Source organism: Paramormyrops kingsleyae, chromosome 11 (assembly GCF_048594095.1).
Source record: "Paramormyrops kingsleyae isolate MSU_618 chromosome 11, PKINGS_0.4, whole genome shotgun sequence".
NCBI classification, from domain to species: Eukaryota; Metazoa; Chordata; class Actinopteri; order Osteoglossiformes; family Mormyridae; genus Paramormyrops; species Paramormyrops kingsleyae.
Window position 1 is genome coordinate 3,658,398 of NC_132807.1, and position 27,935 is coordinate 3,686,332.

A 27,935-nucleotide genomic window follows, 5' to 3' on the forward strand; every position below is an offset into this window, starting at 1 on the left:
TGAGATATAATATATTTATTAATAAGAGGTAATCAGGAAACACATTTTATACAAAACTGGAAACGCTTCTAGCTGTGTAAATAAGCTAACGGACTAAAGATCATTCTCATACCACAGGGTATTGCTCACAGCAAAACGTCAGTTTTATTTTTCATATATTTTGTCTAAGCGTGTGCACCTGTGTGTGTGAGTATGTTTGTCTGTGTTTGACTGAATGAGTGAAACATGCCTTCTGTTTAATCACTGGATGTGTTTCTATACTGTACATTGTAAAAATACATAAAAATATTGACAGAGTAAGCACTAAATTACTATACCCCTGCTACCAGATAAATTATAGACAGGATTACAGTATATGCAACACACTTTAAAGTCACCTTCTCTTTGAACACGGTCGATCTGAGTGTTGTGTTCTTCAGCGCGCCTGACTGGTCAGCTTCTTAGAACACAAAGCCTAACATTGCATCACATTCAGGAATATATAAAGCTGCATGTTTGTACAAAATATACAGCGTACGTTTCCTTCAGGCAGAAGTTTGTACAAAATATGTGAGATCCCACAGTCGCTAAAAGGTGCAGTATTCATTTAACCTTCAAAAAGTCACTTCCAGGAAAATACCTTCAGAACGCTGTGGGTGCAAAGCAGGTTTCCAATAATAATCTTTAACTAGAACGAAAGGTAAGAAGCAGTCTGGATTCCATCAATAGGGAGATGATGGTTTATCTTGACCCATGATTACCTGTCAAATCCAACTCAGAGCAAAGAGAAATGAAGGTTTTGCAATAAGCAGGCGACACTACAGTAATCTGAGTAAACACACCTCCCTATTACTCTGAGTAACTGAGCCACCCTGAAACGCTCTTTTCTGATGGCACTTTATTGCCACATGAAGATATACTGCATCTTCAAGTGCTTTAGCATTAAAACATCTGTGCTGTTACATAGTGATCTGAGACAGCCCCCGTTCTGCAGGTAAACGTAGCAAGAGGTCAGATATACGTTGTGGACAGATTACTGCTGTACAGATGTAAGTATCACTGAAGCCCATTGATAGCCCATTACCACATGACCAAATGTTTAATATTTTTATAACCTGGAACAAAGAGCAGACACCTAATCTAATACCACTTAATGTAGCCTATATTTCAGTCTGATCAATTCTAATTTTTATTTTTTTTTTTGCTGGAGGAAGTAATTGCTCTGTTTTAAAAATCTTGTATGTTCATATGTTACATGGTACACTTCCACTCACCAAAGGGGGGCAATCCCAGCTGACCAGCCCTTTTTTAAAAAAAAAAAAAAAAAAAAAGGATTTTATAGACATGGAAATAAGCAAAGATTCACGGACGGGCACTTGGATTAGGGTGGAGTTCACCAGCGATTACACATAATCACTCAGCGATTACACATAATCATTATCTGAATAAATGCGCTCAGCTCTTTAAGAATTATCGTAAGAATTATCATACTATTACTCATCCTGATTTTGAAGTGCATGATTTCACTGTGTAAAGAATTCAGAATCAGGAGGAGAAATGAAAATTAAGCAGTTAACAGTTGGGTAGGTAAATACCAAAATACACCAATCGGCGTGCTAACTTTTCATTAATAGGGTAGGACTTCAGTAGGAATTCTCATAGGCGTCCTGTGTTTTTCTGTATCATTTGAAAATGACTTGGTTATTCAGAGACAAAAACGTGGATAATAAAGCATCCATCTGTATACATATGAAGGCGTATTAGATATCTAATGACCAAGGACACGCAAGTCCTTTCAGGAACACATAGAGAAAGGTACGTCCAACATGGAGTCAGACAGAGATTTTATGTACAAACTGGAGCCCCCAGTGCCAGGCAATCTGCTTCAGGAAGGCACTTTAGGCTCGATTCTGAGGGATGCTTCATACAGTTCTTCTTCGTCCAGGAGCAAGCTGAGGTCAAGCAGGTAATGTGCTGTCTGAGAGACACACATAATTATCATGTTGATTGAAACAACAGTTCCTCATTTTAAAGCAAAAAAATCTGTTAATCTGCTTATTCAGTGTTTATACATGATTTGGAATGTGCTTCTGAATAATAATAATACAGTGGTACCTCGGTTCTCGAACTCACTAGAATAAACCAGTTTGACCTAGAACTCGATCTGAATATCAGAAGTCGAACCGTGAACGCTGACCTAATATAAATTGTATGCGCTAGGAAATGAGTCATACTACAATGCAATTCTGACTTGAATGCCTTCTTCACAGACTGGACGATTAAACAAATAAAGCAGCGCAACATTACAGTAACTAACAATAAATAAACCACTAACTTACGTGTACTATTAGAGCATTTATGTCATTTATTTAAACTTTATTTTACCAGGTAAATAAACTGAAAACCTGTTCTCACTGCTTTACGTGATATTCGGGAGAAATAGCAGATTACGCATTGGAACTGCCTGGGATACAAACGTCATGCGTGTAACTAAACTCTTCAGCCAATAAGGGCTGAAGGTGTGTCGTCACGGAGGCGGTTCCAGTTTGTGCAGTTGGGTGAGAGGTCGCAATGCATCTAACCGTAATGCATTGCGTCAGGATCAGAATGCGTTGCTTTAAGCCAGCGCTGTAAGCAATAGAGCTTAGATCGGGCCCAAAAAATTAAACCCGATCCTACCCGAGCCCGTGCACCTTGTGTCCGAGCCCGACCCGGTCCGACACATTAACTGTAATTATGAGCCCGAGCCCGATTTAAACCCGACTATTTTTTAATACGTGAGCCGTTGTAACACACGTTCTCAACTACAATTCTAAGTTGTTTGAACTACAGAAATTAGTTTAGATTTATCTTAATGAAAAATGCAACAAGGACGAAGCATGTAAACTGCATTGTTTGTTTATTCAGAATGGATCGCAAATAGATCCGAATGAAAAAAAAACGTGAACAATGATAAACACAGAAAATGAACAAGTAATTAACTTTGGATGGCATATTTAATAAATATGATAACTTTAAGTAAAGGGTTAAGAAAAAGGTTAAATCCTTCCGTAAGCAGCCAACGAGGTATGTGTTAATTAAGTTTTAGTTAAGTTTGTTGTATTTAGCCATGTAAATGCTAACTGAGGTTCGTGTTAACTGTATATGAATTCTCTAAGCTGTCTTTATTGTTATTTATGTTTATATTTCATTTGAATTTCAATGTTTGTTAGCTAATATTGTAAGTAAATGTGCTTGATTTTGTGTTTCCGTATCTGTATTTAGTTCTCACGTCTGCCATGATGGTGATAATAACGAAGCCACTGTCTTTCGAATAAACCGTCGGCTCAGTTAAATGCAAAGGACTCTTGTGCTCTTGTCTTACGGGAGGGAGCTACATTTATAATTATGGCATAGCTCTCCACCCAATTAGGCTAATTAAGTAATGATTTTAAAAAAAAACACACACACAAATGCTTGATCATGGCCCCGCCCAGCCCTGCCCGAAGATAGTGGCAGAAAATATCGGCCCGACCCGGCCCACGGGTCGGGTCGGGTCAAGTCTGGGCTCGGCCTCGGGCAGAGAATCTAAACTCTAGTAAGCAAGTCGAATGCACCCAATGACCGGACTGGGGAAACAAACTGAAACGCAGACTTAATACAGAGGACTAATGACAACAACCAGAAACAGCTTATCACATGGGGATCCCACACGAGGTTAACGAGGGGGCGTGGCACACGGAAGGAGCGGACGATCGGGGCAGGACAGGGGTAATGTTGGGATAAGATCTTTATTGTTTTGGAAGCCATTAAGAAAAAAATGCTCTTCTTGTTTTATCCTGTTCATTTTGTGATTAAATGCTAAAAAAAAAAACATACACTACCCGGCCAAAAAAAAGTCGCCATTTGAATTTTTAATTGGACCGCCTTTAGCTTTGATTATGCCGCACATTTGTCATGGCATTGTTTCCACCCTTTTCCACATCTCACCCTTTATTTTAATCCATATTTGCATTAATTTCTCACCGAGATCCTGTATTGACAAGTGAGTTGAACCTCCATAAGGCCTCCTTCAGCACATCCCAAAGACCTTCAATGAGGTTAAGGTCATAACTCTGTGGTGACCAAGTCGTGCGTGAAAATGATTCCTCATGCTTCCTGAACCACTCTTTGACAATTCGAACCCAATGAATCTTGGCATTCTTGTCCTGGAATATGCCCATGCCAACAGGTAAGAAAAAAATCCATTTATGATGGATGGAGGTGTAACCTTCATCATTCAGGAGATTCAGGTACTCAGTTGGCTTCACTTTATTGCTGCATAACGTAGCTGAGCTGTAATAATGATCCAGTCATTGGCTCTTAAGTATTTGCTGATATAAATTCAAATGGCGACTTTTTTTTTGGCCGGGCAGTGTATTTAGGTGTAATTTTGGGGGGCCGGGAACCAATTAATTGGCTTTACATTATTTCTTATGGGAAAAATTCGATCAGAACTCAAACTTTTTAGGATTCGATCCGGAGTCCGGAACGGATTAAGTTCGAGAACCGAGGTACCACTGTATTATTATAACATGTCTGTTGGAAATGAATGGCAAATCAAAATCAATATTAATAATTCTGAAACCCAAGACTGACTCCATACACAAAGCAATGAAACATTTGCTGTTACTGTTGGTTCCATGTGACACAGTTATGACTTTCAGCCCACACTTGTTCTCAGAGAAGCCGGTCAAAAGCATTACCTTTGGCTGGTACTCAATCTTGTAGGCTGTCTGCTGGAACTGCCGAATTTCTCTGATGATATGGGAAATCTGACAACACAATGAGCGGACATGGGTAACTTCTCCAGAACAGTCAACATGTTCTCTCAACTTCTCCATCGCCGCTGGAGACAAGACCCACCATCCTCATTTTGGAGAAGTTGACCAGGTTGTCCTCAGTGTAGTTTGGGGTGCCTTCCTCGATGAAGGCCAAATCGGTGAGGTACATCCCCAAGTAGGGCACGCAAGGGGGGTCACAGCTGACAGGCAACATCGACAGAGCGAGAGGGAGGAGTCAGAAGATGCCTTCATACTCTGTCCAGATGTTCAACCATTCCAGATTACAACCTCATCTAGTTTGGCAGGGGGGAGAGGCGGCAACTGTACGGTAATATCTTAAGGGAATTTTAAAATATGACCACCGTCAAAATACAGCACAAAAACCTACCCCTGCCGAAGCGCTCATGGGAGTTTTACTTACACAAACATGTTTTGAGGGCAGAATGACAAGTGATTGATTCAGATAGAGAACCAATCAGATTGTAGAGGAGACAGGTCCAAGCAACTAGAGGAGGCGGGACCAAGCAATCAGATGTCTTGGTCCTGCCTCCTCTAGTTGCTTGGACGTACCTCCTCCTCTATAATCTGATTGGTTCTCTCTCTGAATCAATCATTTTTTATTCCGCCCTCAGAACTTGTTTGTGTAAGTAAAACTCCCACGAGCAGCCAAAGCACGGTGTGTGTGTAAATCGGACATTTCGTATCCAGCTGAGGAGTCAGTATCAGAAACATGCTTTAACTCCCCAGAATTAAACATTTCAAGGAAAAGCTGAAGTTCAGGTTTGCTTAATGTGAAGCACTTACTTCTTCAAAGCCTCTCTTAGGTTTTTAAACCTGCCCTCAGAGGAGACCAGCTTCTGCAGCTTGTCAATCACTGCCTTTGTCTAGAGGTGGGAACAAATTAAAAAATTACAAACACAGCAGCAGCATCAGAATGTGGATAGGTCACCCTGAAGGTTATTCAGGATTATGTTGACAGTGACAACATAACTGAATGATGTTAATGAAAGGAAGTCTTCGCAGTTTTGTAACTACAGCGCATTGTTCACGGTCACGTGACCAATTGAGAACTAAATACCTATTGTGGCGATTATAGAGCACACACATTGCAAGAAGTTACACTGAGCACTGCTTTCTGTGTGACATTCATAAGTATTGCCGTACACCGGGGTACCACAATGTGACAATAACCCTCAACTAATTTAACACACTGGTTACTCCCAGATTCGCCGTATCGAAAGTGCCCTCAAAGTTTGTATCACCTCAGTACGGGAAAGCAACCATATAATGTCCAGCTGCGAATTTTGTTCCTGTTGCTAAAGGGGAAACAGGATTCAGTCGAGTTTCATGAAGGACAGAGATGGAGAAAAGTGGTGGTGCTGGGGCGAAACAGAGAGGGCCGCCCACCTGCTTGGACACCTTCAGCCAGGTCTTCTTCAGGCGGAAGATGGCGCTGCGGTTGAGGGACGAGGTGATCTCCAGCACGGCGTTGTAGTTATGCAGGCAGCGGCAGATGTCGGCCACCGCCACCCACTTCTCCATCACCGCCACCCGCGTGGTGATGTCATCACAGCGCAGGATCTCCGTGGCGATCAGATTGCTCATCTGTCAAGGGGGCAGCCATTTCACGTCACCTCTCCGCTCCCGCCTCAAATCAAAACATCGTCCAGAAGGAAGAGCACTTCCCAAGGACTGCAGATCTCAAATCTTAACCGCGCTGGACCAAATGACCGTCTGCTAGCTTCTCTTCTTTCCAGGCGTTACTCACGTCATTGAAGTGCTTGGTCGTCCTCATTATGTATGGTGTTTTCTCATTCTTGTCATTCTTCATCCACCCTTGGCCAAAAAATTCCCTGCAGAGTGATTTACATCTCAACACGCAACATACTACATCCCCATGTAACTGTCTCCAAAGAAGCACCTGACTGTAATGAATCATAGGCAACACTTTACTTGAGGGGGGACAAGTAGCGTAATAACTCAGTTACTACTCAAGTACAAATCATAACAAATACAGTAACTGCATGAAACACGTGAACTGTTATGATTGATTAATGATGAAGGAACATGGGATCAGTAAATAACTAATACTTAGTTTCTGGTTAATTAGTACATTAAGTAAGAGTGCACTACTACATTATTTGTGCCCCCAAGTAAAGTATTATCCATTCTAAAATTCACATCTTCTACTGGAACTTGTTTCAGTTTATTCTGCAATTGAAATATTTACATATCTTGAGTTGCGTAAAAGCTAACTATTTGTAAATAAACACTCAATTTGTATCTAAACTCATTAGTATATAGCTAGACTAGTTCATGTTCCATGCTCAGTAACTAGTTCACTCTTTATTACCCAGGATTTCCATCTTATCCTCCACCCTCACTCACTCATAAGGGATGACCTTGAAGACCAGGTGGTCCATCATGGTGAGCTGCTCTGCGATCTCCAGGGCAGAGTGGTTCTCGAACGGCTCGGCCTTCACCTCAGCGGCCTTCCACACAGACACACACATCCACAAATAGCCGTGTCATTCAGTTAGACACCAGAACATTGCCCAGGTCCTCATAAAGCTGTTCCTTGTGTATTGCTGTTTGCCCTGATTTTACAAAGCTTTATAAGCCTCTTACAGTCCTCATGTTTAAAGAGGAAAGCTAAACTAGTCCAGAGAAAATCACCTGCGCACTGAATGCATTGTTCTTTCAGAAACACACTGTAATTAGATACTTCTAAAGTCACAGATAAAGGCAGCAGGTAATTTTGCACATTGAACAAAAAAAAAGACAGAGTGACCAATCAAGTCTTTGCATCAGGGCTAAATCCACTTTTATATTTAGCAGGTTCTGTCTTTATAGAACAGATCACTGTCACATTTGGATAGTCTTTGCGAGCGAAAATATACTGTGGTGCATCTGTGCAAGTCCAGATGAGATCATCTTACCTGTTGTCTCATCTCCTCAATAGTCACCTGGTTATCTCCCGGATCCTCCTGGGTCAGGGTTCTGCAGAGACGATGCAGACAGAGAGCTCTGTGCATGCAGTGACATGATGTGTCCAGTAGTATGGAGGTCAGCAGCAGATCCCTGCCCTCTGCTAACAGGCGGCCTTCCAGATGGCCACTGCGGTTCCGGTACCTGATGATGTTGGCTGCAGCCTTCCTCTCCTGGGTCAGCAGCTCGGGATCATGCATGACTTCCTCCAGGAAACCGATCACCTTCAGTTTCAGTTCGTTGCTGTCCTCAAAATCCTAGGTTGAGTCACCAAAAGAAGATTAAAGCCTCCATACTCGTGTATATGGGAGGTTCTGCGTGGTCTGTGAGCTGTACCTGTGAGTGTTTGGATACCCAGTGCCTCAGAACATTCAGAACCCTGTTGGTCGCTGCCCTACGGATGACAAACTCCTTGTCACCATTCCTCTGGTCAGTGGGGAACCCTGGGAATGGAGAGCACACTCTGGTCATATTTCTCCACGTTGTCATTTCGTGACGTGTTGTTATTGGGCAGCCAGATGCCCGGTCTCCCTGCACAGGCACCCGCAACTCACCCGTGCTGGCCAGCGACATGCGGCGGTACTTCTCCTTGGTGGGCGTGCCCTCGTTGGCGCCCGCGGTGGCAATGGCGAAGGCCGAGGCAGCGGACAGGGCGCTGCGCGTGGCGTCCAGCTCACGGCAGGGCGACATCACCAGCCCGTTGTTGTAGGAAAACAGAGAGAAATCTGGGGGGGCAAAGTATGGGTTACTGAAGGTGAATTACACACACACACACACACACGGTGCAGCAGATTGAAACTGTTCCTTGTGAAAACACAGGTAATTCCAAGCTCCTGAGTACATGAATGACGTGAGACAGTGTAAGACCAAGCTGCCTGATACTCTGAGCCTGAGAGTGTGAAACACATGGAACACGCACATCCCTGGGTTACTGTATAACTTAAATTAAATAGAAGTGACAGTGGGCTCTGCTTTTATAATTAATGGAGTCACACACTAACCATGCTTAGTACGGCCAGATTACTGCATAGCTCTGCCGGATAACTCATTGATACATAAATACAGAGATGTGTTGCTTTTGATGTGCTCCCAGCAGAGGGCAGAGTAACACCCAGACTCTGGGAGAGGTCCTCGGGTGTGCAGCCCTGTTAGGGTCCCAAGGAGGTGCCTACCCTGCTGTTCACATATATGAACAGTGAACCTTGTGCTGTTTTTTTTTTGTTCTGCTGTTATCGAATAATTGGTTTGGCAGGGATTTCAGTTTGTTCATTTTTGAATGTAACTGAATGAAAGTGAGGGAGCTTAGCTGTTCGGAAAGCACAGTACACAGGGGCTGGGAATGGGGTTGTGAGCAGGAGGCTCTGAGCTGGGGATCCTATGACCTGGGGGCTGCACTGGGATTTCTGTGTTCCCTCAGTGCAGCCAGTGAACAGTAAAGCACAGGCTGTCCTCGAACTCGACAGCTGTGTCCATCCTGGTACACTGACCTACAGGTGCAGAAACAGTGTTGCCATCTCACAGAGCCCTGTTACCAAATGCTTGTTTGTCTTCCTCAGCCAATCCAAAGCCTCTGCTTTGAATATTTTACAGTAGGAGCTTTTGGCAGAGATACGCATGCAGATGGTATCTTAGTGTGCAGCTCAGGTTTGTGGGGTGAAATGCCCCCCCCCCCCCACCGGGGGCCTACCTGAGGCATTTTTGCATCTCGTGGTTTTGGGAGTCGTGGGGGACTTGTTAGGCGACGTCTCGGTTTCGGCGTCGTCGCTCTGGACCTTGCCGTCGTCGCTCTCCTCCCGCACGGCGGTGTCTGCATGTGATGGAGAAGCAGACGGAGGCTGGAGGAGCCGAGCTGCCAGATCGGGTTTCCCACGTGCGGCCGAGGCAGAGACACCGTGATTCATTCAGCCTGAGAGACGTTTGCGCACAGGCTGCTCGCCTACACTTCCGAAGGCTCCGCTCGAGACACATTTTCCTGAATCTTCAGAGTTTACTGGGTTAACACTCTCAATCTCGAAGTTCCCTTTCCAATGGAGACCTACCTGGAACCAACCATGAGTTCCTCATAGTCAGTCTGATGCAGCCACAGGTAGCAAAGGCAGAAATGAGAGTTCATACCCACAGTGAGTGGGATTATCATACACTGTCATTCACCAGTAGGTTAACTTGCTTCCTATTGGTTAGAGCAAGCAGTGATTGACAGATTTTGATGATCCCACCGACTGTGGGTTTCAAACCCCTACCAGGGGTTTGCCGTATTTCGGGGAAGCTGACCTGGCTTATAGAGAGGTGGCTCTTCACCTCTGTCGGCCCTGGGCTCGGGCTCGTCTGCCATTTTGCCTGACATGGCGCTGGAGACATACAGCTTGCTGATGTCCAGCGTGGTCTTGCTGAACGGGGAGACGGAGGAGTACATGCTGGCGTAGCCGTTGGTGGAGCAGCTGAGGGCGGCCAGGTCCAGGGCCTTGCCGCCCGTAATGATGGGGATGTTGAGCGAGAGCTTGCGGTGGCGGTTTGGAGACGAGGTCTTGCCGATGGAGAGGGGCGGCGGAGAGGAGAATTTCCGGCTGGCCCTTGGGGATTTGGGCGGCTCCCCGTACAGGAGCTTGTTATTCTGACTGCTGGCGAAGAAAAGCTCCAGGGATCTGAGGATAGCAGTAAGAAATTAACGGTCCCACCTGGATTATTCTACACAGAGTTAAAAAAATACAGACATACAGCAGGTAATATGTGGACAGTAACTGTCTGGCATAGAGATGAAGGCAAACAGCCTGACACCTGTGTACTGAGATGTATCTCAAACACATAGTATGTCGAGAAGGTCTTTCTGCAGAGCTCCCCCCCCCCCAGAGGACAGACACCCCTCACTGAGCCTTATTAATAGGCCATGATGTGACAGAGCGGGCAGCCGGGGATACGACATCTGCGGGGGGCGGCGGGTACTGGGGGCACCGCGACGCAGATCAGCGTGCTGAATATTTAATGATGCAGGCGGAGCAGGAGGAGGGTGGGGTCCTGCAGCAGAGCAGCTGGCTGCCATGGCGACAGAGCGGCAGGGAGCGGTGGCCAGACCAGGGATGGGCAGAGACATAGTTGCTGATGTTTTGCAGAATCAAAGACATACTCTCTCTCCCTCTCCCTCTCTCACTCTCTCTCTCACTCACACACACACACACACACACACAGACAGACATACAGCCATATACTCACACACAGACACACACTCATGCATAGACACACACACGCACACACACACAATGAACATATACTAACACACAGAAACACTCACGCAAACATACACTCACATACGAACATACACAGACACACACTCACGACACACAGACACACAGACACACACATTCACACACAATAGACACACACTCACACACAGACACACACTTAGAGATGCACCCATGCTCTGCCATCCAGACCACACATGAATATTCTCTCCCAGGCAACACTACTGTTTACATACAATGACCAGCACAACATTAGAATCTACTCCAGAACCCTAATGTGAACATCCAGCCTACAGATCCACACTGATACAATCAACTGACCCAGTGTACAGATCCATTCTACAGATTCAGCCAGCTGACCCAGCCTACAAATGCAATCTACAGACCCACTAAATAACCCACAGTAAACATCCTGTCTACAGGTCTGGCAAACAATCCAAACATTTGATTTAATCATTAGAGCCACCTGTATTAGCTGACTGATCAACAAAATTATTGGCTGACAAGTGAACTGCTGAGTTGACAGTGATTTATTGGTTGGTTGGTTGATTGATTCATTGATTGGTTAGTTGATTGATTGCTTGGTTGGTTTGTTAGTTGATTGGTTGATCAATTGATCGACTGATTGATTGACAGATTGGTTAGTTGATTGGTTAGTTAGTTGGTTGATTGTTTGGTTGGTTGGTTGATTGATTGATGGGGTCTCTGACATTTGGGTGGCGGGAAGATGGACTCACCTAGCTGGGATGGCACTGATAGGCTTCTTGTAGATGGCGATGAGCTTGTCCAGCACCACATCGGCGGTGGTGAAGACGCGGTAGGAGTGCAGGAAGGTGTTGAGGAAGTCGATGGAGAGGAAACGCAGGTCCGTCAGCCGCTCCAGCAGCCGCTCCACGCTGGCGTAGCGGATCTGCAGCACTTTGCAAGAGTTCATCATCTTGCTGAAGCGGATGTCCACGTCATCACAGTACAGGCTGGTGTCCGACCTGGTCAGAGAAGAAGCACGGTGCCGCAAATGCACACAGTGACATATAGAGGTGCGGAGGGTCTGCCACATACAGCCACTTACTTGATCATCTGAGGCACCGTGACCTTTGAGTTTTCCTCGAAGGCATTCATCATGAGGCCATTGCACCGGATGTTATCTATGCACTGCGGCAGAGATGGACAACGTGAATGTCGACTCTACATCAAGGACAAGTCACAGCTCTAAGAAAAATGGGACGTGCCTGACTGATGTCACTGGTCCAGGCAGATTTCTCCAGGCGTGAGGAAGCCACCAGGATGACCGTGAAGGCCTGACTATCTTTGGGCTCCACCACGATTTTGAAATCCAGGTGCTCCGTGTCCTGTCCGGTCTTCTCAGGTTTTGCTTTGGATCAAAACAGACATGCTTTTTTCACAAAACGTTCATCTAGTCAAGAATACACTTCATTTGTTAAAGTCCAGTTTCCAAACGTTTCCACACATCACAGTTTCCACACATTCAGTTCAAAAAAAGCTTTGAACTGAATTCAGCAGGTCAGACTTTGAAAATGTATAAATATCCCTGAACCTGCTCTTTCAGAAAAGCAGACACAAATCCCCCAGAACTGACCTTCATCATCCGTTCCTTCAGCATCCTCCATCAGCGTGCAGTCGATGAGAGACAGCACGCCATTCTGGGGACGAGTGTCAGAGCACAAACGCATATGTCAGCATTACCATTGATCAGATTCCATTTTATATACTAACTTATATAGTTAGTATTTGCATCTTATGCATGAACTAGCGGTGGTGCTTGGTTCAGCAGGTTAGGGCACCGTACCAGTGATCAGAAGGTCGCTGGTTCGAATACCTTGATCAGCAGAGTAATTTCACTGTTGGCCAATAACCCAATTTGCCCCAGGGACTGTCAGGCCCAGCTTTCCCAAAAATACATGTACATGACTTTAAATAAAAACGTCTAAATAAATAAAATGTAAACTAGCGCCATCGTAATCATTGATTTTGATCGAGTAAAGGAATCAACAAAGGAGCAGAGGGTCCCCTTCCAAAATGTCGTCAGAGCTGATTTTAAAGGGGTGGCATTTTGTCAGGTCAGTTAAAATCAAAAAAAGCTTATAATAACCAGCAACAGCTATTTCAGGAAATAAAGTGATCCTCCAGGCATCGTTAAGCAGGCACATTATCTCCATGGCAGTGACGGCATGGGGACAGGAGCATGACTCATGTTTACGTGTCGAGGTGAAGAGAGGGACAAGCCAGACGTCACCTTGGTCAGGTGCAGCTTCCCGCCAGAGCCCCTGGTGCAGATGATCAGGTGCTTTGAGAAGAGGAAACACTGCTTCTCGCCCTCCCTCCGGAGCGTTAGCGAGCCCAGCCGCCCTCGGGTGATCTTCCCCTTCTCCGTCATCGGGATCTGAATGAGGGACCCTGTGGACAGACAGGAGAGCGTGAGGGGGGGGGGGGCTTGGGGAAATGGGGGGGTGTGGGCAGTACAAGATAAAATACAGCATATGTACAAAGGCGTAACACGGCCGACTCAGCACAGCAGCCTGAGCACTCCACCCCCTTCTCACAACATGTCTCCTACCAGGAAATCTGTTACTTACACTGTATGTCACAACATATGTATTACCAACACAGTCCCTGAGTCAGCATTCGGAGAAGTAACTGTTCTATTACACCTGGGAACGGACACTCCAGTAACACTTTCTTCGAATGCCTTGTCTATAAGAATCAATGAACACATTCACCATTATACATTACAATGCATTCATAAAGCATTATAAACATAGATATAAATATTTATAAAATGGCATAATACCATCACAGGTTATTGCCATGGTTATTATGCATTATGACCGCCTTATGAAGTTCTCATCTATAATGCAATATAGATATATTCATAATGCAGTACAAAACATCCTTCATTCTTATACCGACCATTAAAATGCCTTATAAAGGTATCTATAGTGCATTATAGATGAGAGCTTCATTGGAGCTTATGAAGTATTATAATCAACACTATAATGCCTTATGACAGTCAATTGAAGATGCTGTAATGCTTTATTAATTCTTAAGCTGACCATTATAATGCATTAAATGTGACAGCTGTATGAAAAGTATTACCGAAATTCCTTACAATCATGTGACAAACCACAAATATTTCTGGGTAATTATCCTTGCTTGCAGTAATACTAGGGGGATGTGGTAATGCAAGGATCTGAGAGCCAGGGATGTGGAGAGCTGACTAGGACACAAAATCCTGTCAGTAGAAAGTAGAAAAAATGGAGCTTACCCTGCCTGACGAACGTCTGGCTGGTGTCCAGGAGAATCTCGCACCCTTCTACAATCATGCGCTCGATGGCCAGGTTCTTTCGGATGTTCTCCGTCTCGCTGACCTCGTCATGCATAATTCTGTGGGATTCGGCTTTACGTCAGTCATTTTAGACAAGGAATGATCATACAAAATATTTGGTGTTACTGTACTGTATTTACAAGGTCCTTTTTGGTCTCCAACCAATTCTTCAGGCTTCAAAAATGCTCATTTCTCCCAACAAACACCTTGATCACCGTACATATTCGGTTGTAGTGTACATAGCACTCCACTGCCAGTGGCATTGCCCCACTTGAGACTGAAGCCTCGACCCTTCTACATACGACGCGCCGCCTTGCACCTGGGTCTTACCTGGAAAGCTCCTCCAGCTTTGACTTGGCGTAGTCCAGGCTGTTCCTCTCTATGTGTTCATGTGGCGTGTGGGCTAGCAATTCGTGGAGGGTCAGGATGTAGCGAGGGATCTGTCGGAGGGGACATGGAGGACAGAGGAGATATGGGACCGATGCCCCCAACACCTCAGTGGTTTTGGTGCAGACTGTTAAAGTACGCAACCGCATTACAACATGGTATTTCACGGCAAAAAATGATCCGGCATCCGCCACTTTTTGCGGTGAGAGCGACAGGAACATCACCTGGAACATGGGGTAGGTGAGGAAGGTCTCCAGCGTGCGCTCCTCACAGTCCGGCTTGGCCTCGTACTGCTTCAGCAGCTTGTCAAAGTCCCGGTTCTGCTTGCAGTGAGCCAGAATCTGCAGGCTGTACTGATGGTTCCTCACAAACTCCTGGTAGATGTTCAGCATGGGCAGGAGGATGTCGAAGAGGTCAGCTTGGGAAGGAAAGACCAAAAATGGGGGCGATCAGGGCAGGGTATTCATATTCAGATACTTAGCTGATCATTTTAATCAGGGCACAAATCAGGGTAAGTGCCGGGTTCAAAGGTGCTGTTGCAAAGCCCCTCCGGACAGCAAGAGCCATGAATCTCTTTATCCGCTACGCCACCTACTGTCCCAATCTTGTATTTCCTCAGTCTTTTCTTATGCGATGTGTGTCACTGCACACTAGCCATGTTTGAATTTATGCGTGAAGGCATCTTAAAAGGCTGCTTCGGGCTGAAAAAATTATCAGGTAATAAAATAATCACATCTACGTCATCAATATAAAGTGTCTCAACACCCTGGCTGACGGGAAAAATGTGTAAAATACATGGAAGCCAATTGTAAAATGAATTGCAATAAATACTGTAGCCTAGAGAAATAGATCTTAATAATCTAAAAGCTCTTTGGAAACCCCTCACCTGTTGTTTTTACCCACAATGGCCCATAACTCCTTACCCAGCACCAGTGTTGGCCAGCTCGCTATCCTGGCTTTCAGGCCCTGATAGAAGATCTGGTGCAGGAACATGATAGTTTCACTGCAAAAAAAAAAGGGAACAAAAATGGATCCACCTTCAGCAAGTGTTTTAGCACATATGTGCGTGAGTGATTCTAATGGTCAACACGTAAAACTGTCCGTGCATCATATGCTGTGTTATCAAGTCATGAGGCAAGCAGTGACACTCCAGGAAAATCACACGTCTTGTTATAGCAGATGCTCTGTAATACTGTCTATGAATTTCTGGTCATACTGGCCGCACCATTGTTCTGCATCCATGTTCTAGCTGGCCACAAGGGGGAGCCACTCACAGCGATGCCGAGGGAGCCGGGGGTGAAGGGCCTTGCTCAAGGACCCACAGATGTCCTGAGGCTGGGCTCAAAGCAGTGGCCTTCTAATCACAGGCACAGAAGCTTAGCCCACTGAGCCACACACTGCGCCGCTGGATATTCCAGGAAGGCTGGAAAATTAGCAGTGCTTGGACCTTGAGAACCATAATTTGAATAGCCCTCCTCTAGCAGGTTGAGGCTGCAGTAGTTTGGTGTCCCAGTGCTTTTGATAGTAATGTGGTTTGAAAACGGCTGTGACTGAGTTACTGGGCCGCCACAGTGCCTTTCATTAGAAGATGTTTTGGAGAAGATCTCAGATCCGGTCCACTCTCCCCTGTGCTGCCCACGCCGTGGACGCTCCTCGCTCTCTGGGCTGTGGCGCGGCACCCAGGCGTACCTGTTGAGGAAGATGCTGCTGACGTCGTCGTGGGTGATGGGCGGCTTCTTGGAGCTGGCGGCCATGCGCAGGGGCCGCAGGAACGTGTTGACCAGGATGTGCAGCTGCTGCACGTACTCGGCCTCGGCCTCCAGCATGCTAAACACCACCTGGTTGCGTTTGCGCATGCTCTCCGCATGCGGCGAGCGGATGTAGTCCTGGATGATGGTCTTCCACTTCCGCCGGCACAACCAGCCGCGCAGGAAGCTCTGCACCTGGCGACAGAGGGTTTCAGACGCTCAGCTGCCACCGGCCTGTTGCCCGCGTGGCCGCATGGGCTGAGTTCAGCTCCTTACTTTTTTGATCTTCTTGATCTCACTGTCCTCATCACTCGGGGCTACCGCTGGGGCATACTGAATCTTCCCATTGTCTTTCAGCAGGCCTGCTATCTGCGACAGATGGCCATAAGAGAACAAAGTCAACATCCTCATGCTTATAAGTGCACCGGGGTGAAGTCCGACCCAGTGGACGAGGCGGCCAGACTGCCGCTCAGGCTGTCCTTGTTCTACCTTTCTGTCCTTGTTTACTCCATACGGACTGAAAGAGTTTATTATCTTGCTTCAGAAAAGGCTGCAACAGGTACAATGATGCCTCATTCATGCATATTCAGGGAACCACTTTTACAGCTCTGGATTTGCACATTAAAGTAAAATAACCATTTGATCTGGTTTACAGGGAACACAGTGGGGAAATAACCTGATTGGAGGGATTTTACATTAGCAGGCTCCCATATGACCTATAATTACTCTTCTACGCTTGAAAACATCTCTGTTTCACCTGAAACCTAATTTAAATGTTATTGATCTGGTTGAACACGCTAAAAGGGTTTAATTTCTTGTGTATTCAGCATATTTTCAATTTAATGTTAGAACATTGTAGAAGACAGATCAAGCCTGCGGAAATCCCACCTTACCTCCGATTTTAGGCGCTCGATCTCTATCTCCCCATCCTCTATCTGTTGTCGGAGTTGCTTAGCAACCGTTTTCTCTGTCTCCACAATCTGGAGTAGATGGAGGTACTTCTGCATGAGGGTCTCATGCTCAGTGGCCAGGTTCCTGTAACTGGACACAGCACAGACAGACCACAGGGCCCAGTTACATCCAGTTGCTGCGCAGACACAAAACATAAACAGCTGCAGCACAGACATGCACTGATACAGCTGCAGCACAGACACACACTGATATTACATCAGCACCAATACATACTGACACAGCTGCAGCACAGACACACATTGACAAAGCATCAGCACAAACGCACACTGACACAGCTACAGTACAGACACACATTGACACAGGTACAGCACAGACGCAAAACGTACATCAGCAGCACAGACACACACTGACACAGCTGCAGCACAGACACAAAACAAACAGCTGCAGCACAGACACACACTGACACAGTTGCAGCACAGACACACACTGACACAGCTGCAGCAGGGACACAGCAAAAAAACAGCCACAGCAGGGACACATACTGACACAGAATAGAAATTTGTCATGCAATTTGTGTCATACCATTAATTAATTTTCCCATTATATTAGCTTAAATAGGTTAGTTTCTTTAATGCTAACTAACCTGTCTCAGAGATACACAGAGAGGGGACACCAGTAAGAGATACCACATTAGACAACATGCTGCATGGACATGCATTAAAACTGTAAGACTTGGTGGGGGAAGAAGCACTGCTCAGGACAAAGGTGTCAAAGACCCTCCACTGTCACCAAGAATGGTCTAAAGGACATGGGGTATGTATGTCTGCTAACCTCTGGAAGCATCCTGAACTCACAGTGGAGGGAACAAACCCAGACAAGCTTTGCAGATGGGATGCCTGGAACCGTGTCTGAAAAATGGCTCAACATCACGGTTCATTGGAGGTGAGAAAGAATCTACGCTGAGAAGTTCAGAGGGATTAGGCTGGTACTCATTATGAGATCACCGCCCTGCCATCCGTAGGCTGGGTATCAGGCAGTGCAGAGACCATGAGCAGGAAGGTATTTTGTCAGCCAGTACTGAGACCAATCCACTAGAGCAAGCCTTCCAAGGATGATGCAACCTTCTGCAGAAGAGCACCGATGTCAGCTGGCAGGAACCTCAGGGAACGTCCCATGAAGGACCTTTCTCCTGGTGCTTCTGTACTCTGCATATTTGAAGTACCCATACACTTTATTACCCGATTAGTCTGTGTTTTTGCCCTTTTCCACATTACTACCTCTAGGTATTATACTCTGGATGAAGCTTTAAAGTCCCAAACAAAAACTGTGTTAATTATTGTTAATGAGAGTTAGGCAGATCGTGTCCTGTTAATATTCCTGGCGCTTATGTGTGAATTGCAGTGAGCCCACCGTCTCTGAACGCTTCTCACAGATGGCAGCTTCTGAGGTGGTGAGCTGGCTACACTGCTCTTCAGGGAGAGCTCCAGGAGAGCCCCTTTATTCCTTCTATCCTCGTCATCCTTTAGCACAAAACAGGCTCATCTCTGCCAGTGATATGTGCTCACTGTTGTCCCATAAACCAGTGTTTCCTAATCTGGTCCTTGAGGACCCACAGACAGTTCACGTATTAGTCCACAAAAATGTGGACTGTCTGGCAGGGAACTCAGAGAGAGCAAAAACGTGGACCGACTCTAGGTCCCAAAGGACCGGACAAGGAAACACTGGGCTAAAGGTTCCATTTACAGAATTCAAGCAGCTCAATTTTTCACACAGAACTGCCAACGTGAACTCGGCATGAAGTCTTGGGCCTTCCTAGATTCGTGAGGCCAGTACTGGACTTGCAGAGAAACAGACAAGACGGAGGACAGCCCCATACCTGGCGTGCGATATTGCTGCCACCCATTCGTCACAGTCCTTCACATCCTCAGTCCTTAGTTCCAGTGCTTTCTGGTTGTCGTGGTTAAAGCTGACGGTGAAATAATACTGAAAGGTGTGGAGAAGATTCTCCGTTAGCGTGAGCACACAATCAGACCACCGACGGGCTTGACTCACATGTTGACACCTGCAAAGACGTATGACCCAATCGGCAGTACACCATAGTCTCCACCTTTGCTTTTCATTAGGTGTATCTGTTTTCCAGCTGGAGCTCGTGAAACCTGGACCATACAATTCAAAATTCAAACACTGATACACACCCCCACCACAGAATAGCTGAACTGCAGTGACCGTGTCACCCGCCATCTGAAGTGTAATGATATGGCTATGCTTACTGTCTCACATACTCGGTGTGGTGTGAGGCCTGCTCTAGCTGGCCACCCACGAGCTGCTCTGTCCTTTCTCCGCTGCCCTTAGGGCAATGGAAAGCCAACCAGTCTATAGATAGACATTCAATCTTGAATGGAATGTATAACCTAAATAGGGAGTGATCTGGAAAAGTGCTGCATGGGCGATTGTGTGTGATTTGTTGTGAAGTTCTTAAGGTCTTCCTCAAAGCTCAAACTGTCCAAGTCTTCTTTGTAAACAGAGTTCCTTGCAAAACTGTTTGGTATTTAACTTAATACTAAATCATATGTCAATATGCATAAAGTATTAAAGAGTGAATAGCAGCAGAGGGGTGTGAGGATTGCCTACAGATGCAGGGAGGTACTGTATGAGACACCGAGCAGGAATATGAGCTGCTGATAATCCCTTATCAGGCTGCAGCAGACAGGGAAGCAGCACTGGAGAGCATCAGGCCGCATGGACCTCCAGAATATGGTACTAGGAGACCTTCACTGGAGGGAGTGTCTGAGAAGAGCGCATCTCTTTAGAGGAGCGGGTGGATCTTCCCTATGAGGGAATTCTCAAGATGCTCGATTACATAACTGTATGCTCCCTGTTGCCTAGCAACCGCTCTCAGTGCTGGTGGGTCGGCCTTCTCCACTGGCTGCCCGTCCTGTTTTACACAGGAAGGCTCCTTTCGCACTCTGCTTTCCATTGATCATTTCATTCAGACCTCTGCTCATCTCCCAATAGCACAACCTAAAGAACATGTGCTCTTCTCCAAGGGGATGGTGTTTACTAATCTTCAGTGATGGGAGCAGGTTGTGGGTCATTGTTTGTCTTTTTAGATCAGTGAGATATCATCAGTGCAGTTTATTGTGGACCTGGGCCATCTGGCTTCACTGACCTATCACAGTCAATGGTATCTACATCCTTGTGGCCAGACTGGTCTCTGTCTCACCTGTCCTAAGTGTAATACTGCAGGATCCCATGTCTGTGTATAAATCTTGATCCCCCATGCTGTGTTTGGCTTCCCCTCACTGTATTTTCCCTCTGCGCCCCCAATTCAGGTATCACTGTTTGTCCCATATCTAATCACTGGACTGTTTACCATTGTGCTGTACCTCTGTGTTACAGATATTTCTTTAGGGCTGAATAAACTCACTTTGAGATATTTTTTGGGGGGTTATGAATGATCACCATTCATTACAGTAAATTTAGCTATTTAACACGTTTTCGTTAAGACAAACAAAAGCACGCTGCGTGTTTTTCATTATGTATCTGTGCTTTACTGGAGCCAATTCATTAAAGATAATAGTCCTATATCAGACACAATCATTTTATCATATGGATCAATAATATTTTTTGTTAAGTTTAGTACAGAAACTGTACCCTAAACAGTGTTAATCTTATTTAAATGATAGAATCCTTATTATTTTAAAGTCTTTCTTACGTCACATCCATGCATTATGTGATTTTTGCATGTGTGCCCATTGTGATGGTGCAACATACATCACGCCCCTCCCAATGTCAAAGCCCTCCTGACACCTCTGTTGACAAGCATGTTGTGTGATGCAGTGGCTTGAATCCCAAGACATGCGTCTTTCGAGACAATAAAGTTTCGCCTCCTTAGCTTACCATTACTTAGCTTAGTTTAGCTTACCTTGGACTTAGCTTAACTTAGCTAACCTTAGGCTATTTTACTGTATCTTAGCTTAGCTTACCTTAGCTTAACTTAGGCTATCTTAGCTCAGCTTACCTTACCTTACCTTAGCTGAGCTTAGCTTAGCTCAGGACTTCCATGCCCCCCCCCAAAAAAAAACTTCTCCCACCTGACTCTCCTAGGACTCCATGCCCAGATTCTCTCACTTTTCTCACATATAATATTTTCAGGGTCTCTCCTAAAATAGTCTGGCTGTCTACTTCACTGCAGACTCTAATTTGTATGGTGCTGGTCCTGTGATCTCATCTCACTCACTCAATGCACATCAAGGGGAAGGAGAGAAAACATTCCGTAATCTGTGCGCTGCAGATTTTCCTGAAACACTGTCCTCCATTAGCCAGTACTCAGCGTGTCCATCCATGTCTTTTTCATCCCCATCTTTCTGCCGTGTCTGTTTTCCCATCCGTTCATTTAAAGAGGAAAGTGAGCTGGTTGCAGAAAGCTTGTTTTAGTGTCAGCCTGAATGTCTTTATTCTGCCAGATGCTGCATTTGGTGCTAAACAGAGTCCACGGGATGCCTCCTGCTGAGAAATCGCCATGTTCTGTGTGTGCAGTACCTCTGCGGGCCCCTACAGACTGCAGCATGCTGCTAACACGACAGTGTAAAACCCCACACGGTTCAAGGGGAGAGCAGGCAGATATTGTTACGTTTATCAGTAGTGGTGGTGAAGTTTGCCACATTTTAATATTCTCATTTTCATTTTCACCTGTCATGATGTGACCTAGACAAGACCAATCAAACTTCAGCATGGCTCTTCAAAAACTGAGGCCTGGTTATACTTCCACCACAGTCACAAATATGGCATCGATCAGCTCCTTCCACAGTACATACTCTAAAGAGAGTATTAAAGATAAATCCCACATTAAACGTCCCTGATGATGTGTCACGCCCTGCTCGTTCGATCCTCTTGTGTGCCACGCCCCCCTCGTTAACCTCGTGTGGAATCCTTGTGTTTACCAGCTGTTCCTTGTTTCTGCCATTAGTCCTTTGTATTTCAGTCCGCGTTCCAGTATGTTTCCCCAGTCCTTTCATCGAAGTCATTGCCGTTTTGTGCCTCGCCTTGTTGTTTTCCTTAATAAACCCCTTGTTCCTGATTCCCCGTCTTCCTGCTCCTGATTCCCTGGTCCGTACTCACCTTCGGTCACGACATCATGTACCTGGACAGGACAATACCCATCAGAACAGCCATTTAATTCCACCGCATCCTCACAATTGCCACACCCATCCTAGGCTTCACAACACAACCTCAGAGAACATTTCTCAGCTCTGGAGGATGTGAAATGTACATGAGCACCTTCCTGGTCAACCCAGCAATGCTTTTCCTGTCTCCCAGAAAATGGGGTTCTTCAGCAGGAATTCTGGAATGAGCTCTAAATGGCTTAGACTGTCGGGATGTGGGCTTTCTGGGTGTGCTGCTAAATGGCTTAGACTGTTGGGATGTGGGCTTTTTAGGTGTGCTGCTAAATGGCTTAGACTGTCGGGATGTGAGCTTTCTGGGTGGGTTAAGCCACATGAGCTGAACTGGCTAAGTTTTCAAAGACCATATAATCCACACATCCATCCATCTTCCAACTATATCCTGGTCTGAGCTGTGGTAGGATTGGAGCCCTTCCCAGGCAAGAAGCTTAGGACGTACCCTAGACAAGAAGCCAATCAAGAATATATAACACTCTATATCTATCTATCTATCTATCTATCTTCTGTAATTGCTCATCCTATTCAGGGTCGTGGGGAGTTCAGAGCCTATGGATGCAAGGCAGGGAACGACTCAGGATGGGGCAACAACCCATTGCAGGGTGCACACACACCATTCAATCATACCTATGGACAATTTTGTAAGTTCAGTTAACCTCAGCAAATTTTTGGACTGTGGGGAGAAACCAGAGAACTCAGGGGCAGCCACATGAGGACACAGGGAGAACATATAAACTCCACAACATGGAGCCACGGCGGAACGTAAGTCCCAGAGGCATGAGGCACCAGTGCTAACCACTGTGCACCAGGCAGCCTATATAACACTTCATGTGTCCAACTGTGTGTTTCTCCACGTCTTTGTGCACTACAGAATTTCTAGTAAAAATATTTCGCCCTCAGCCGTGCTGTCAGGTCACTGATGCTTGGTGTGATGATCACCACGATACATCATGTTTCCCTTTGGCTCCATTCCAGCCTCTTTATCCTCAGCAAGACTTTTCTGGAAGGGTAACCAACGTTCTGCTTGAGAAGGGTGTCCCTTACCGTGAGCACAATGACCCCACTGAGGTGTTAAACTGGGTGACCCGGCCCAGACGGCCGCAAAGACTGCGCTCAATTTCACGTCCGCATTACGCGTCTTTAAACTTTACTTTTTCAAGTGCAAGTACTGGTTGCCATAGTAACCGCCCATTTCAACACAGTTATTTTTAAATGGAGTGTAAGGACCTTTAAAAGGTACAGCACTCAGTCTAAGAAGATGAGGGTGAAGACTGAAAGAGGAGCTCCGTCTGCCACTCCACGTATGGCTGTTTCTGACCCACGAAGATAACACCCCCCCTCAAGACTCTGATAACACAGCTCTCCCAGTTAAGCTGGTTTACCGGCTAATTCCATACAGCCAGTAAGGGACCTAGAGGTCTATACTGTCACCGCTGTAAAAACATCCCATAATGAGCATGTGCCAGCCTGTGCCACCTGGCCTGGACTTTTCTGGGAATCCCCACCCTGTGGTGAGACCTTAGGCCACACTGATTTACTTCCCAACAGGAAGTCAGGCATGCGATTCTGCCCCCGCAGCATGCAGGTACCGCTTCCTGTAACTAACACTTATGTACAGAGTGCATAAGGACAGCAGCTCCAAGTGGATGGAAGCTACAGTCCACATTGAGATCATGACACCCAGAATGTATAAAATGTGCATCCTGTGCCTGAAGTACAGACACGCAGAAAAGCATAACCAGTACAAAAATTGGCTCTGCAGTCACCATCCACACAAGCAAAGCCAAACACACCATTCAATGATGCGGTTTGTTATAGGAATGACGGACTACATCCATTTTCTGAAACCACTTATCCCATTCAGGGTCTCAGGGGGTCCAGAGTCTATAGGCACAAGGCAGGGAACAACCCAGGGTGGGACGCTAACCCATTACAGGGCACACTTACAGACCATTCACACCTATAGCCAATTTGGAAATTCCAATTAGCCTCAACATGTTTTTTGACTGCGAGGGGGAAATTGGAGTACACAGAGAAAACCCCATGATGATATGGGGAGAACTCCACACATATTGAACCCTGGCGGAGACTCAAACCCAGGTCCCAGATGACAGTACTAACCACTGCACCACCGTGCAGCCCCTGACAGACTAAATATGAGACACAATTTCAGACGTGACCCTTAACTTGGGTCTTGTCTACTCCGTAAATGCTCTGCTTGCCCATCTCTTGTGTGCTAACTCTTGGCTACTAATAAGACTAACACTTCGTCTGATGTCAGATTTCGCAGAGGACATACCTGTATAAGATGTGAGAAACCTTAGGTTTACATAAAATGGGGGGTTCAGAACTGATGTTGAATAAAAGGCACACTCCCCATCTAAAGATACTCTATCTGAAGATACTCTCCCCGTACACATCTCATATGAACAGGCACACTCCCCATCTAAAGATACTCTATCTGAAGATACTCTCCCCGTACACATCTCATATGAACAGGCACAGTCCATATCTGCAGCATGCACTCCCCTCACATAAAGCAGGCACACTCCGCATCTGGAGCACATACACTTCCCATCGGAAGCATACCCACTCCTCCTTGAAGCACACACACTCCTCCCTGAAGCACACACACTCCTCCTTGAAGCACACACACACTCCCCATTTGAAGCATATACACTCCCCATCTGAAGCAGGCACACTCCCCTGATAAAGCACACACACCTCCCATCTGAAGCACGCACACCTCCCATCTGAAGCAGGCAGACTCCCAACTGAAGCAGGCACATGCCCCATATGAAGCACACACACTCCCCATCTGAAGCAGGCACACTCCCCATCTGAAACAAGTACACCTCCCATCTGAAGCACGCACACTCCCCATATGAAGCACGTACACTCCCCATCTGAAGCACACACACCACCCCTGTCCATAAGCTGTGCACCCTGTATTCTGATCATCCCAGGAATAATCACAGCCTGGTCTCCAGCCTTCAGGTCAGCTATCAACAGGCTTCTGGTCAAGATATATATTAACTTTTACAAAGTTACATATTCATTACCTTTAAACACAGTATTATAGCAATTAAGTTATCCTAGTGTTTTTTCTGTGTATTACTGCCAGGTACATGCATACCTTTGAACAATCTTCAGAACAATCTTCATAAAAAAACTGGTAAAAGACCGAAACTGAAGGCAGTGTAACAACAGCCAGGTGCTGCGACCGCGACTGCTTCACGTTGCCCCATCAGCACTGTTCTGCTATCGGCAAAACCTGGATTGATACAGCGAGGAGGCTGAGGATGCAGACAAACCCAGGAACGGTATCAGGAAAAAAAACAAGGTCCCCTTTGTCTATAGATAAAACATCCATAACCGGTCAATCGCGCGGACATGAAGACTTTGTGGAAATTAATTAATCACTTCCGTAAAATTAAGGCAGCATGCCCTATTCAAAATATCATTTTTTATATAATACAATAATTTAAACAGAACCTGTATGCTTCACTGTGAAAATGTTGACTGGAGTGTTAATAAGATAAACTTTATTTATTTATTTATTTGCTTGTTTGGTTGTCTTTTTATTTAACTCTATAGTACTAGTCCAGAATTAGAATAGGCCACACGTAAATACAAGTGTTTAATATAAACAACTAAATTCAGCAATGACCGTGACAGCACATTTAGACAATATTTTGAATTAAACAATAAAGAAAACTTGGGGTTAAAGACGGCGAGAAGACGCGGTTGCCAAGGTAGGATGCTATTAATATCGATTGGCAGAATTAAATCAACACGGCAAACGGGTTGTGGCAAGACTTTTTCTCCGCAAGGTGGCGCCGTACAGGCCCTTTCCGAACAGCTCTGTATATTCTTATTTCCTTAAAAAACATTAGAAAATAACTTTGTTAGCTGGATTGCTAAATTGCCGCATCTCATAACTTGAACCAATGTACCTTGTTCTGCATTTTTCGTGACAGTGCTGCAGAAAAAAAATTAAAATGTGCGTTTAATTAATAAAGATTGGATAAATAGTGGTCTGCCGCATCGGTTAATTAGTTATCTGCGATACTGTAACGCTAATTTAGGTTACAGCATCGCAGTGTTCCTACCAAATTGTATTTAAAAATAATCTGATAAGATGTTACATAACCGCGCACACTGTATAACTTGGTCTGAATTCAACTTATTTTTGTGTCATTCTATGCGTTTGATAAACTACAAATAAAGGCTGTAAATACACAAATTAACACATGAATAATTTCATTCTACTCGCTTACAGGTGCATCGACACGCTTGTGTTAGTACCGCGGGTCTCCTGCGGTTCTCCTCCAGGCTGCTTCTCCAAAACAACATTTTTTACATTGATCGCCGGACGCAGTCGCGCCTGCAGAGGGGAGAAATCTTGCGCTATACTCGCTTATTACCGATTGATTTTTCACTCTTTGTTGCGCTTATAAATGTTAAACCTGCCCGGTGTCGCGGATGCCCACATATCCAAAATAAAATCTATGAAGTTGCCATGAAACCTGGACGCGGTGACTCCCTACCTGCTTCTCTAAACACTCCTTGCCTGAGAGAGGGGGTTTTGGGGACGGTGCCCTGTCGCACACGCATCCTTCCAACAGGTATAATCCTGATGGCCGGGAGCTCGAATCGTTCTCGAAATAAAACAGCATGTTCTGCAGTAGCGCAAACCACTTCGTGTGCCATTTCGTGTTATCCGAGCTCTTTTTGCTCAAGCAGCCGCGTCGGGTGCCATCCTTCTTTGCCAGAAGACCCAGATAAGTGATGTGCCCATCATTGATTCGCATTCCTTTCTGCATTTTGCTCCGTAAACCCGCCGAGGGAGAAAAGCTTGCGGCTCCTCACATTTTCTCAGCGCCAGACCCACAAACACATATGTACTTTCCCATCAGCGGCGGACCGCAGCGCGGCGTTCCCATCCGCTGCTGCAATCACGCTGCTGCCTTGGACTGAAAACGGAGCAGAACCTACAGTCCTTAATATAAAGGGAAAGCCTGGTACTGTATATCAGTCACTGGTATACATGATGTGTGAACGCTGGGGACTGCCTTTGAAATGATCAGACATGCATTAAGGTGAGCGGACAGCGGCGCAGCCGGGCAGCCGAGTCACATGACTCGCAGCTTGAAAAGCGCGTCTCGGAGCCTCGGACCCGCAGGACTGGGGTCGGTTTCCTCCCATCGGCTCCCATAAAATGAAATCATGAGCTAAAAAAAGCATCACCGTGTGTGGTGTCGCGGCTGCGGACCTTTCTCGGCTTGCACCAAATTTCTCTCCAGTTTTCCCATCTAGTTTCAAGAGTTTTATGTCGGTTGACGTTTTTTTGTGGAACA

At 45.7% G+C, this 27,935-nt stretch overlaps 1 protein-coding gene across 1 annotated transcript; it reads right to left on the minus strand.

Moving 5' to 3' along the window:
* LOC111859362 (ras-specific guanine nucleotide-releasing factor 1-like) lies at window positions 1-27,775 on the minus strand. The gene is made up of 27 exons (XM_023841940.2): window positions 27,126-27,775; window positions 19,272-19,378; window positions 17,377-17,524; window positions 16,760-16,852; window positions 16,425-16,678; window positions 15,659-15,738; window positions 14,960-15,153; window positions 14,679-14,788; window positions 14,289-14,407; window positions 13,260-13,420; window positions 12,603-12,666; window positions 12,235-12,377; window positions 12,075-12,157; window positions 11,743-11,991; window positions 10,041-10,411; window positions 9,457-9,576; window positions 8,324-8,494; window positions 8,106-8,212; window positions 7,914-8,026; window positions 7,721-7,781; window positions 7,170-7,273; window positions 6,550-6,634; window positions 6,189-6,386; window positions 5,586-5,665; window positions 4,864-4,981; window positions 4,704-4,772; window positions 1-1,957 (listed from the first exon to the last, which is right to left on the minus strand). The coding sequence occupies exons 1-27, from the start codon at window positions 27,399-27,401 to the stop codon at window positions 1,865-1,867; spliced, it is 3,771 nt and encodes a 1,256-aa protein (XP_023697708.2). The 5' UTR covers window positions 27,402-27,775; the 3' UTR covers window positions 1-1,864.
* Between the last annotated feature and the right edge of the window lie 160 nt (window positions 27,776-27,935).